This window comes from Sorex fumeus, unplaced genomic scaffold, assembly GCF_029834395.1.
Source record: "Sorex fumeus unplaced genomic scaffold, SorFum_2.1 ptg000002l, whole genome shotgun sequence".
NCBI lineage: Eukaryota > Metazoa > Chordata > Mammalia > Eulipotyphla > Soricidae > Sorex > Sorex fumeus.
Window position 1 is genome coordinate 37,830,734 of NW_026606059.1, and position 13,078 is coordinate 37,843,811.

The 13,078-nt window shown below is 42.7% G+C and overlaps 1 protein-coding gene across 2 annotated transcripts in view; it reads right to left on the minus strand.

Annotated features, from left to right (window-relative positions):
- The window catches only part of CHD7 (chromodomain helicase DNA binding protein 7), a 201,078-nt gene that overhangs the window by 121,554 nt on the left and 66,446 nt on the right, over nucleotides 1–13,078 (minus strand). For both annotated transcript variants that reach the window (XM_056129786.1, XM_056129868.1), the window contains exon 2: nucleotides 11,203–13,023. In XM_056129786.1, coding sequence (XP_055985761.1) covers nucleotides 11,203–12,849 — 1,647 coding nt within the window. In that variant the 5' untranslated portion in view covers nucleotides 12,850–13,023. The remainder of the gene's footprint in view (nucleotides 1–11,202; nucleotides 13,024–13,078) is intronic.

A 13,078-nucleotide genomic window follows, 5' to 3' on the forward strand; every position in this document is an offset into this window, starting at 1 on the left:
CCAAGCCATGTGTGCTAAGTGGCTTACCATACTAGACAGAGCACATACAGAACATTCTTGTCACAGAACAGGTCACATACAGGACTGAATAACGTGATTTCTACAAAAGCATTTTTGATATAATGACACCACTGAACAAGGACAAATTTTCCTTTAAAAAAATCACTTGGAAAACATTACTTTCATATATTTAATAGTTATAAGCTGCACAAAAAATTCTCCATAATTATAAATATCACATACAAAATATAATCACCTTCTCTGGGCAACAGTCTAAAATTTGTGTTATTAATTAATAATATTCCAACAACCCTTTCCGTTATCATTTGCTAGTCGACTAGCTCACTTCTAAACATATAAAGTTACTTTAAAGAAAAAAATAGAACAAAAAAAAATGTTAAAATGCTCTTCAGCAGCACACCCTTCATAAACCAACTAAGTCAAAACTGTCCTCAATATTCTCCACAGGAACACATTTACTAAACAAAGCTAGTCACATCACAAGGTATGTGAGAACAACATAAAACACAGGAAGATGCTGGTACAAACATCGGGGGCGAGGTGGATCACTGAATTTGTGGTTAACAGCTGTAAGTTTAAATTTATATTTAACAAAGACACTATATTTAGGTGTGTATGTAGTTCAGTGTGTTAACCTCTTGGATGCTGGAAGGAAGACTAGTGAAACTCCCTCACAGTACAAAACAGGATGCCAACTAATCTTTGCCACTTGAAGTTTCTAAATACTACGTTACAATTTCACCTTGGCAGGAAATTTAACACTGAGAAAGAAGCTTGTTATTTATATATAGTACCCCTTTCCCAAGAGGTTCAATTAAGAAATAAAGAAGTAGGAGAACAAATCTTGCTCCTCCAATAAATGTGAATTTTCATACAGATCTGGATAAACTGATTTTAGGGCATTGATATTTAATGCTTGTTTTAGAAAATAAAACTTTTCCTACTTCAGGGTAAAGGAGTAGAAAGAGCTGGGGTGGGGTGGGGGGGGGGGAATTTCAAGAGTGCATTTCATCAACCACATTAAACAATAGTTAAAATAAAATATTTAACATACACTGGAGACTCACCACACACTGAGCTAAAAACTTTTCAGTCATTATCTCATTCTGTTCTCGTAATAACTCTATGCAGCTGGTACAATTATTATCTGCAGGAAACTAGGTTTGAGGAAGTTAAGTATGGCTCCAATATTTTGAGCAATCATTTTAAGCAAAAAGGTTCAGAGAGCCAGATTCAAATGTAACTGGCATGCCTTTGAGGCTGGTAACCTTCACCACCCCAAGCACCTGTCTCCCCAGCAACCTCCCTGTCAACTCAGGGAGGCAGAGCCCCAGCATGTACCGAAATGCTAGGCCCACCAGACAGACAATCCAACAGAGGTGTGAGAGGTCTAAAAGGATATGGGAAACCTTACGTGGAACAAGTACACTGACACCTCTTCAACTAATTCCTGGAATTTAATTTCTATTTAACATGAATTATTATTCTAGTATCTTTTCACTGAGTTCTTAGTGAAGAGGGAAACTTAGTAAAATTGATCTTAAGATTTGGCTCACATTTGCTCTATGAATGAGACTAGTAGTTCTCTTGTTAGGTTTCCTTTCCCCTTTCACCAATGACTACCTATCTTAGAGATCTGACTTATATTTAAATATTGGTTTTACTTCCTTGCAAAAACTAAAGCTGTGACCTTGTTTTGGTTTGTTTGTGGGCTAAACCCAGCTGTGTTCAGAGTTCACTCTTGGCCCTGTGCTTGGGGATCACTCCTGGAGTGTCTTAACTCTGGTGATAACTCTCTGGCCCTGAAGCTGTGACCTTAAAGATGAACTCTAAGGACAACCTTCTCTAAAATTGGACTATATGGTATTATTACCTTAAAACTAACTCATCTCCCATTGCTTTAAAGTAAGAAGGACATACGGTTGAGTAACAGTCTGGTAGAGGGTGTGGTGCTGGTATGGTTTTTGCATAAAACCTACCATTAACAGACCAGGGCAACAGTACAGTGGCTTGGGCACTTTCCTTGCATGCAGCTGACCCAGGTTCAATCTCTGGGATCCCATATGACCGTCAGGCATGGCCAGGAGTAATTCCTGAGTGTAGAGCCACTAGTAACCCCTATGTTTGGCTGAGTATTGCCCAAAACAAACAAGTGAAACTTTGAAAAACAAAAACCTGGGGCTGCAGACATAGTACAGGGGTTAACATGATAGCTTTGCATACAGATAACTCCAGCTGGATTAACCCCCACTGGCACCAAATATGCTCCCTTTGGGTACCACCAAGAATCACTCATGAGCATAGAGCCAGGAATAGTCTGTGAGAATTTCTTTGTAACCACCCGCCCCATCCCACCCCCCAAAAGTATGAGAAACTCATGCTGGAGATGCTGGTCACCTTGCCTTGCATGTGACCAACCAACCCAGGTTGAATTCCATATGGTCCCCTAAGCACTGCCAGGAGTAATTTCTGAGTGTAGAGTCAGGCATTGACAGTCAAGCCCCACCAACCCTGCTGGAGCGATAGCCCAGCGGGTAGGGTGTTTGCCTTGCATGTAGCCAATCCCGGGCTGACCCAGTTCAATTTCTCCACCCCTCTTGGAGAGCCCGGCAAGCTACGCAGAGTATCTCGCCCGCACGGCAAAGCCTGGCAAGCTACTCGTGATGTATTCAATACGCCAAAGACAGTAATAACAAGTCTCACAATGGAGACATTACTGGGCCCGCTGGAGCAAATCGATGAACAACGGAGGACAGTGACAGTGACTTGGAGACTCTAAACAGTTCCCTCATTTAGGAGCATATGCAAAAACGTAACGCCAGAAAAAATAGATTGGAGAAAGGGAAATAATAAAAAGGATAAACCTGACTAGTCATCAGCAAGGAAGTCAACTGAAAAGCTCCTAACTGAGCAAGCCGCAGGAAGAACATCATAGCTGAAGAGAAGGTGGAGTGGCATTATGCTGCAAATCAGTAAAGAGATGGAAATGCAGAAAACTAAAATACTGGAGAGTTTTTAACAAGGATTCCAAACATCACTCTTTGCACCACTTTACCAGTCTCTAATCTTCTCACCCAAAACCAAAGCTAACAAACCCAAAAATGTCTTGAGATCAGTATCTTTTGCACATAACCTACAATAATTACCTTTGCTGCCACACAACCAAGGAAGAAGTAATATGTAAGACTCCTCCTGAAATTGGTGGCACAGATTTATAATGTCATGAGACACTGAAGGCAGTGAAGGGGTATGGGCCAAATATGCTCTAAAGCAGATCATAAATATTATGCTTTTTCAGGAAGAGGCATCAATGCAGCGTATTTCCTCAAAATCACTAAGGGATGTGTGTGAATCAAGCATTCAAATGAGACACATGGAAATGCCTTCCAGTCTTGCAAGGCTTATCATGTTCAATATCCACTGCAAACCAGCAAAAAAGGAAGAAGTGTGTGAGTACCGCTGATGCCTTTTATTTTTAAAAATAATTCAAAATGAGGGGGGATCCATAGTACAGTGGGTAAGCACTTGCCTTGCAGGTGGCTGACCGAAGTTCCACCTCTAGCCTCTCATATGGTACCCTCAGCACCACCTGGAGTAATTCCTGAGTGCAGAACCAGGAGTAAGCCCTGAGCATCACCGGGTGACAACTACAAACCAAATAAATAATGTTTCCAGCCTTGGTGTTTTTCACAACTGTCTTTTAAAAACACTAGTAGTGGTATCAGTGCTTCCAGTCACATTGCCTCGCCCCTAAAAGATACTCCTATATTTTATAGGCTAAGAAAAACTAAAACCTCATACGTAACACTAAAACCTCATACGTAACACTTTATTTACATTTATAAAATCTCATTTGTAACACCATGGCCTGAAGTTTGGTTAGGCCAAAGTTACAAATTAAAGCAACAAATTTATTGCTAACTTCCTTCTCCAATAAAGGAACTAACAAAGAAAGAAGGTGGGGAATCTCTTCAAGGTTAGGTATTTATAAATTGGCAGCTGTAACTAAGAAAGACTAACATAGTAAAACGTCATGGTTAAGTTAAAGTCTCCAAGTCAGCTTTATTAAAGCTTTCTCCCTATTGTACCCCTACCTATTTCTCAATTTTCCTTCCCCACCACCAACTTCTCAGCAGTACCAAGACTGCCTTTGTGAAAGATCTGATAAAAATATCGAAGAAGAACCTTAAGCAGAGAGGGCGAGGGAAGGGCTAGAATGCATGCTCTGCATCTTGAGGCCTGAGTCTCATCCACAGCACTGCCTGGTCCCCGGGAACCAAGCTGGGAGTAGCCTCTAAGCACTGGACCAAAACAGAACCACAGAAAGCAGCAAATAAGGGGGGGGGGGGGGGGGGGGAGTGGCAGAGAAAGAAAAGGATAAGAGGCTAAATGTATAATAACTGGTATAAAACAATAACAGCAAGTGTTTCTCCCTCATCCCTCAATCTTGGAAAAACTGTTTATAAAGGAAAAGGTTTTTCTGACAGCCAGTGAGATTCTGAGTCAGTGGAGGGAAATTAGCTGTCACGTAACTAATAAAACTGCTCTCAAACACGTGTAAGTAAAATATTGAAAATGGTTGTAAGCCAACTTTCAGAAACTCACTTTTGCCTTACATGCAAAGACAAACTTATTTGAAATCGAAATAAATGAAATTTCTATAATTTATATTTTCATGAGCTGATAACACTGTACACACTGACACTCCTCCAATAAAACCTGGGGGAAAAAAAACTATGACACTTTAAATTTTCAATGTAACAAAGAGAGTGCTAGCTCTAATCTTGGAGGTCAACTGGCATAACTGGCCTACACAATTTTCAATGCACTGTTAGGCACATGGAGGTATTTCTACTCTGACTTATTTTCAGAAAGAATTGGAAGAAACTATAAGAGCTATTCTTCCTATTCAGCCATGTGGGACCAGCGAGCATCTGAAATGCAGCTGGACCAAACTGAGCCAGTCTCTACAAGTAGATACTCACTGGAGGGGGCTGGATGTGGCTCTGTAGTAGAGCACACGCCTCACTGTGTCAAGCCTTGGGTTCAATCCCCAGGACTGCGTAACAAATAAATCTGCAGTCGAAATTGACACTGGTATAAAGTACACCTCACTAGTAATTCACATGCAAATTATGTGCTGAAATAATATTGTGGATAAACTGAGTTAATTAAATACATTAGGAAAACTACTTTTACAGGTTTCTTCTCCCTTCTTTCAAATGCAGCTATTAGAAATTTTTAAGTAACAGATGCAGTGTGCATTGAGTTACCCACTATATTTTAATCAGGCAAGCTGTTTTAGAAAATAGAACATACACAAAGAACCAATGGTCAGAAAACTAAACTTAAAAAAAAATTCTTGAATTATCTTAGTAAGGGTGCTTATTTCCTCACCACCTGCCACCACACCACCAATCTCTGTCCTTAATATAGTTAAAGGGGCGACAGTGATAGTACACTGGGTACACTTGCCCTGCACGTAGCCAACCTGGGTTCAATCTCTGGCATCCCATCTGGTCCCTTTGAGCCCTGACAGGAGTGAGTCCTGAACACCACTAACCCTCCACTAAGAGGAAAAAAAATTTGTTTCTCTACAGATTATAATGTCACAAACAAGGTCTGAGATAGAAAGCCACCTTTTCCATAAAATTTATTTAGTAGATATCAACTATCCTGCTTATGTCTAGAACCCTGGATTGAGTAGAGAACTGAGAGTATTTCAATAGACTCTACTTGTGATTCATCAGAAAAGAGTTCTATCAGGAAGGTAATTTGTAGATACTCATAAGACATGCACAGAGAACTGGATAAATTGTTCTGATTCTTCTAGGTTATCTTTTTCTTTTTAATTTTCTGGGGGTGGGGGAAATGGGAGACAAAAATTACCTATTGCCTTAATGTTGATGGGTTTAAACAGTTTTCTTCTTTTGATTTCCTTTACTATGATTGTATTTCAGAACTAGAATAATAAATAGGGTACATATATACCTAAAAGATAATTATTCTAAGGAAAAAAAATGCAGATTCTGAAAAATCCCACCAGAATTTGTTCATATGAGAACATGATCCATGAGCTGCGAAACCTGGATGAGAAGAGTAGGTAAGTTATTTAGAAACTTGTGGACTTGCCTGTAACCTGGAGGACAAACCACTTAACTTGTCTTTCTTTGATAAGTTTTTCAAGTGAGCAGAAAGACTTTGTGAGCTTTGCTCCAGGGAGGTTCTCACCTGCGTGTGAACACAATGATAACCACTTCAGCCTCTGGTCTTTCCTTGCCCGGGGCTGCAGCTCATCCAGCAGTGCCAAATCTCTGCTTACAATTTTTTTTTTCTTTTTGCACACCCAGCTATGCACAGGGGTTTCTCCTGGCTCTGCAATCAGGAATTACCCTGGCGATGCTCAGGGGGCCATATGTGATGGTGGGAATTGAACCTGGGTCGGCAGTGGGGTGCAAAACGCCCTACTCACTGTGCTATCGCTCCAGCCCTGCTTCAAACTTCTGAGTGCATGACGAGAACAGGCACCCAGTGCATGCTTTGCACCGGGGGTCTCTCTGGGTCCTGCAGCTTTTTTTTTTTATTAGTGAAATACTATGAGGTAAAGTTGTAGACTTACAACTCAAAGTCCCTACCAGACCACAGCCTGACCCACCCTGAGATAGGATGAGAGGCTGTTGGCAAAGCATGTGCGATGCCTTTCTTTGTGGTATGCTTTCCTTGGCAAATCCTTGTTTATCCCACCTTCCTGGCCTCTCCCTCACCTCCACTAAGAGCCTCTATCTTTCCTAAAGAAAAAGTCTCAGTATGTGATTTGGTTTCCCTGAAACCAAGCAAAACATGCCCAACAGGTCTGGCAATACTGCTGCTGAAATAGGTGCACGGGATAATTTTGAAAACTTTCTAGGAGCAACTTTTGAATATTTATCTCAGATGATAACGTATCATTTTCAATCCCATCATGTGTGCACATCATGTTAAGTATCAAAAGAAATGATGCCATGCCAATGTCACCAGACCTCTAAACACAAAGGTGCATCAATGCTCGTTTTAGAGATAATGTAGTCAAGGTCTGAGGTTAAGTAACCTGCCCAAGGTGACAGGTCAATAATGCTAGTCTAAGGGCCAGAGTGACAGCACAGCGCATAAGGCATTTGCCTTGCACATGGCCAACCTGGGTCCGATCCCCAGCATCTCATATGGTCCCCCAAGCACTGCCAGGAGTAATTCCCGAGTGCAGAGTCAGGAGTAACCACTGAGAAACAATGGGTGGTGACCCAAAAAAAAAAAAATAATAATAGTGGTAGTCTACTCAACAGGCGTCCACCTCTAAACCCCAGGCTCTTCCCTTCATTCTGGCAGATTCAGGGGTCTGTGTGGTCAGAACTATCTTTATGACACCAAGGTTCGATTACTATTTGCCATTCCTTCCACTCATTCCAGATGTATAGCACGTTTTTCCAGATGCTCATGATTCAGTTGTAAACTATATGTTGAAGCAGATGTCAGACTCAAAACACTTGAGAAAATATAAAACAATGCCTCTAAATTTTTTTGAAAAACAGCTATTTTCACTTATAAACAGTACTTGTCCAAATTCATAATGATTTAGTATTTAATTAACAAATGTTTCAAACTATCCTCAGTTTAAATTCCTAAGAGTAAATATCAACATATCCTAGCCACGTAAACAAAGGATCTTTGGAGTTCTTTATTTTTAATGGTTATAACGGGGTCTGAGAAAGAAGTTTAGAAATCACTACTATATTCAACTATTGCAAAGAAACAAGCTAGAATTTTTTCACTGTAAATTTTATCAATAATCAGCACAGTATAGCACTTCCATTAAAGAAAATGTCCATATACAAAAATGAACATTATGATGTGCTGAACTCTGACGTTACTCTTCCAATATTTCCCTTCATTGACTATATGTGTGAATTGTAAACTAAACTTAGTAGTTTTAAAGCAAAACACAATTATATAAATTTGCTTGAGTAGAATGTGAGGAATTCAGAGGAAAAGATGTTCAGGATTATGTGAAAGCAGTATGAACTGCCCAAACCATTCTCACCACTCCCAGAGATACTAGGCTACAGGGGAGAGTATAATATTTGCACAAATCAAATTGTGTCCTAGTACTTAATATGGTTCCTCAAGACATAAAATTTATTTGTAAATTTATACAAAGCAATGACAATTCTAAAGTTTTGCATTTCAAGAGATCAGAACCTAAAATCTAAAAGAAAATTAACAAACAGATATACTGTATGAACTGGACATTACCCTAGGTACATATTATTATACCTAATCTCATCACCTTTGGAGATGTGCACTATTTTTCTATTATTACCGATGAAGAATCTAAATTGAGAGAAATTAGGTAAACTGCCTACTGTCACCAACCTAACAAGTAGTAGAGTTGGAATTAAAGTACTTCTCTGATTTTAAAATCTATGACTTTCCAATACTTTATTGCTCCCTCATATTAGCTTAAAACAAAGTGCTTTAATATCTGAAAAAGATACAAAATCATACAGTGGTAAGAAAGAAAATGCCACGGAGGAAAAAAAAATTCTAAGCAAATGTATTCACAATGAAAATACCTCAAAATACTTGTTTACATTCCTTACATGATTTCATCTTTGTCTATAATGACACACTGGGAAAGTAGGGACCAAGAAACAGGAAATCATACTTGGGTGTCTCCTAGCCTCCAGCTGGGCACAGCACAAATGCCCTATGCTCCCCCAGCGTTCTGGGACGCAAATGCTCTGTACACAGTATGCCTCTTGTGATATTCAGAGAACTGAGGAAAGCTGGAGAAGACCGACAATTCTCACCAAGTGACCTGATGATAATCACAGGAAGTCTCCTTCAGGCTCTGTCCTCCAGGGACTGAGAGGAGCTAGTATCCTAGGACAAGGACGAGCCTGGGTGAGAATCAATGGTCTGAGAATATCCCTTGTTTCAAAAGAAATTCCTAGAAAGTAATTCCTAGAAACTTGTTATACCCATTTCTGCCCTACAAGCAGCCTAGATTGACTGGTATCAGAGACGGTGCTTTAGGTCAAATCTGGGGAGCTGCACTTCGCCTTGAAGCTAATATTAAAAAAAACAAATTAGCTCAATTTGATCATTCATTTGCCCTGGTCTTTCCCGAGGCCCTTGGCTCACAGCTTCTCGTTAGACTACCTTTAACACCTCCCTTTCTAAAAGGTCTTAGAACCACAAGTCTCAAAGCTACAGATTAGACTTTTGGAGACAGAGAAAGAGTTTTTCTGCTGGGCAGTGGAGGTCAGAGAGCTGAAGCCCAGGAGACTCACCTACCAACTTTGGGAGGTGGGGTATAGAAGGTTTCTGAGAGTCTCTTAGTGTGTGGACTGCTAAAATCAGCTTCCTTAAAACTCTTATGCATGTGTCCTGAGGTCCCAGGAGGTCTTCCTGTCCTCGCTTCCCCCAGTCTGACCAATGCTGAGTCTATTCTAATGTCTCTCCACCAGAGAACCAGAGAGTCAGCCTTTGTTTTCACATCTCTCCAACATCTCCAAAATGAACCCAGCGCATCTGCCTTCACATCTCTCCAACAACTTTTGTTAACACATTCCTGTACTTAGCCCAAATTATCCTCCCAGGCATGGGTCAAAGGCTCCCAATTCACCTCTGATTCCCTCGTCATTCTCCAACTGTCTTACCATGGGCTCCCCATTTAAGCCTAAATTCCTTAAAACAATAGACAAGACTCCACTGTCCTGTCCTGCCCTGCCCATGCCCTGATTTAACAATCTATTCCCCAACATTTCCTTGTGGAAATGTCCTCAAGGGTTTACTTTCCCCTGCTAAGCTCTACCCAACTTCCACGTACTCTCACGCATAGGTATTTCCTCTCTCTGGACACCTGCCATAGAATCACAGACGGTCTTTTACTCTGCTTTGCATTTCCACATATGGGTCATGCTTCCAATTGTTAAGTTCATTAATAACAAGAATTCTGCCTTACAGCTCTCATATTAGTCACTGCACCATACAAATTTAAAAAACTGCAATAGGAGTAGAAGGTAAAGATATACATTTTAATAGCACTCAGAATAATCTACACATATAAGTAATCTGTACATATAAGCATTACTTTTTCAAACCTAGAGAATACACCAACACATAATGGAAATATCTTTGTAAATATTAAGACTTAAAACTTAAATATGTCCAAAAATAAATCCTGTAGGATGACAAATCCCAAATTAGAAAAAGGAAGACTTTTTGAGTCAGAAGGAAGGGAGAGATATAGAATGATCTCTCTGATATATGGGAGTTACAAAGATACACAGTAAGGGAGCAACAAATGGCCAAAGGCAACAGAACTGGTCCACAAAAGTGAACTGGTTTGGGGGGAGGGAGGGGAAGGAGTGAGTGCATTTTGAACCCTTGGAAGAGGAAAGTGGGTACTCTGGTGTTGGAATGATCAATATGTGAAACCATCATTAATAGTACTGTAAATCACAGTAACTCAGTAAGGACTTAGGTAAAAAGAAAAACACATCTGCTTTAGCTTTCGGTGCCCAAATCCCTTAGAAAACAAGTAATTTCTACAGACTGTTTGTTGTGATTATCCTGTTTGTTTTTTTTAACTTAGCACTAACTTGCAACCGCTGCAAAATAAAAATCACAGAAGAATACACTGTAGCTTCCCAAGGAAAAATATTATAACTTATTAAAAAAGGTGGGAGGGGCTGCCACCAGTAGATAAAACTTTGCTAGAAACCAGGTTTCAGGCTACTTTTTCCAACTGCCGGTGAAAGAGAAAGAAGAGGGAAAAAGAAGAGCTGGAGCAAAAAAATTGTTTTAAGCCCTATGTCCACCTTCCAGCTGCCAGCAGCGGACCTGATTTCAGGGATCCCCCCCCCCCCTCTAAATAGCTATGCGCTCTCAGCACCTAGCACACTGCCCAGGGCAGAAAGGTACAAGACTTCTTAAACTTGTAAATAAACAACGAAACCACTTAGGAGCTATATTAAAGATACTAAAGACAGAAAAGGAAAAGTTTCTGAGGGTACAAGGATACAAGACAAAAATCACATAAGTCATAATGAAAACGCTTTTCACGAGCCAACGGGAAACTTCGACTCGGTCCGCCACGCTGCAATTCATGCTGCAAGGCAAGCAGGCCGCACGTCCCCTTACCTGAGGCACAGGCACTTTCTGCGGGGTGTTCTGGGGCGATGGGTGGAGCTGTGCCCAAGGCTGGTGATGCGGGTGTGGGGGTGAAGACTGGTGGTGCAAGCCCGGGTGGGGCTGCAGCGGAGGGCAGGTTGGCAACTGCTGAAAAGACGGCTGCTGGCCAGGATGCTGCTGGCCGGGCAGCAGTCGCTCCTGGAGGGCCTGGGGATCAGCAAGGCCCACTCCAGGACAGCCATTTGGTCTCAGGTGCCCGGCCAACTCCCTCGGCGCGGAGGACATGCCCATAAACGGCCGCGACTGCTGCAGGTTTCGGGGGCCCATATTCCTCTGTCCCATTCCCATGGCACCAGGGGGCTGGTGAGATGGCTGAGGGTGGGGCATATTTGGATAACTGCCAACTTCCATTGGTATCCCAGCACTTCCGGGCCTGACTTGTGGAGGAGGAGTACCTGCTGGATTACTCATTGCTTTCATGGGTGACATGGGAGGTGGAGAGGCATAAGTTCCCTGAGGCTGTGAAGGATGCATAGTTTGTGTGTTCATTTGGTTAATTGAGCCACTGGGGTGGATGGGCTGCTGGTGCATTAGTCCTTGACCACTGTTTGAGGGGAATCCTACAGCATTGGGGTATCTTGGTACGGACTGATTCATTGGAGTATTGTTTGTAAGGCCTAAATTTTGATTCATCCCTGTATTGTTAACTAATCCCTGATTTAGGTTACTGTAAGGATATCGAGAATACTGCCCTGAGTTGTTTATAGTAGGTGAGGGGACGGTCTGGCTCCGAGAACTAAAGGTAAGGGTTTGTGGCCGAACAGCCCCTTGCTGAGGAGGATTCGGGGAGAATCTGGGACTGTGGGCGACGGATTCTCCGTGGAGAGCAGTAGGGGGGTGGTGGTGGAACTGCTGCACTGAGTGGCGCAGGGAAGGTGCCATGCTGGAACTCTGTGGGGGCACGTGGGACAGGTGGCCGGGTCCTGAGGTGGCAATGAAAGGGTTTCCCTGATTGAGGCCCTCTTGGCCCTGGGAAAACTGGCTCATCCTCTGCTGCGGCTGGCCATGCTGCTGCATGGAAAACTCCCCCCGCGCCATGTAGCTGCCCATCTGCTGCATGTGCTGAGGGTGGCCCTGCGCGGGGGGCCCCGACGGCGCAGGTTGCGGTGGCGGCGGCTGGTACGGGGCCCGTATCTGGTCCGGCACCTGCACCGCCCGGGGGCCCCACATGGAGCCACTGTCCACAAAGGACTGCCCGTGCCTTTCGTTCTGCATGCCGGGGTACACACCCATCTGACCGCCGCCACTGCCGCCATGGGGGACTTGAGGGACGGGAGGGGTGTGGTACTGCGAGTGAGGAGACGCCAGGCCATTCCCGGGGGCATTACTCATCATTCTGTTCGGCTGATCCATCAGATGCATCTTTTGTTCGTACTGATTATAGTGATCAAAATGGGTCAGCTTTGTTTGATTCTGATTAGGAGAGGGGTGATGAAGGGACGGCTGTAAGGAGGCAAAGCCTTGGTCCATTGGCATCTGCTGACCCATGGGATTCACTGGATTTTCAGGGTAACCACATTCTCCAAGGCCTTCGAGACCTTCGCTGAAAATATTCCCATCCTCGCCAAAGAGACTCATCATTCCTGGATCCGCCATCTTCTTCCAACACACAGCTCCTCCGAACTACAGCTTGGGAGCTTGTCTGTGCTTCACTTCACTGAGGTGTTTGTCCTCAAAGCCTATAATCCTGAACTAATCTTCTTCATGTCATTCCATATTTCTTTAATTCTCCTGGACCCTGCAGTGTCAGGCAAAGTCTGGATATTGGTCCTAGAAGGGAGCGGGAGGTGGGGAGGAGAAGGGAAGAAAACAAAGAATTAGGAAC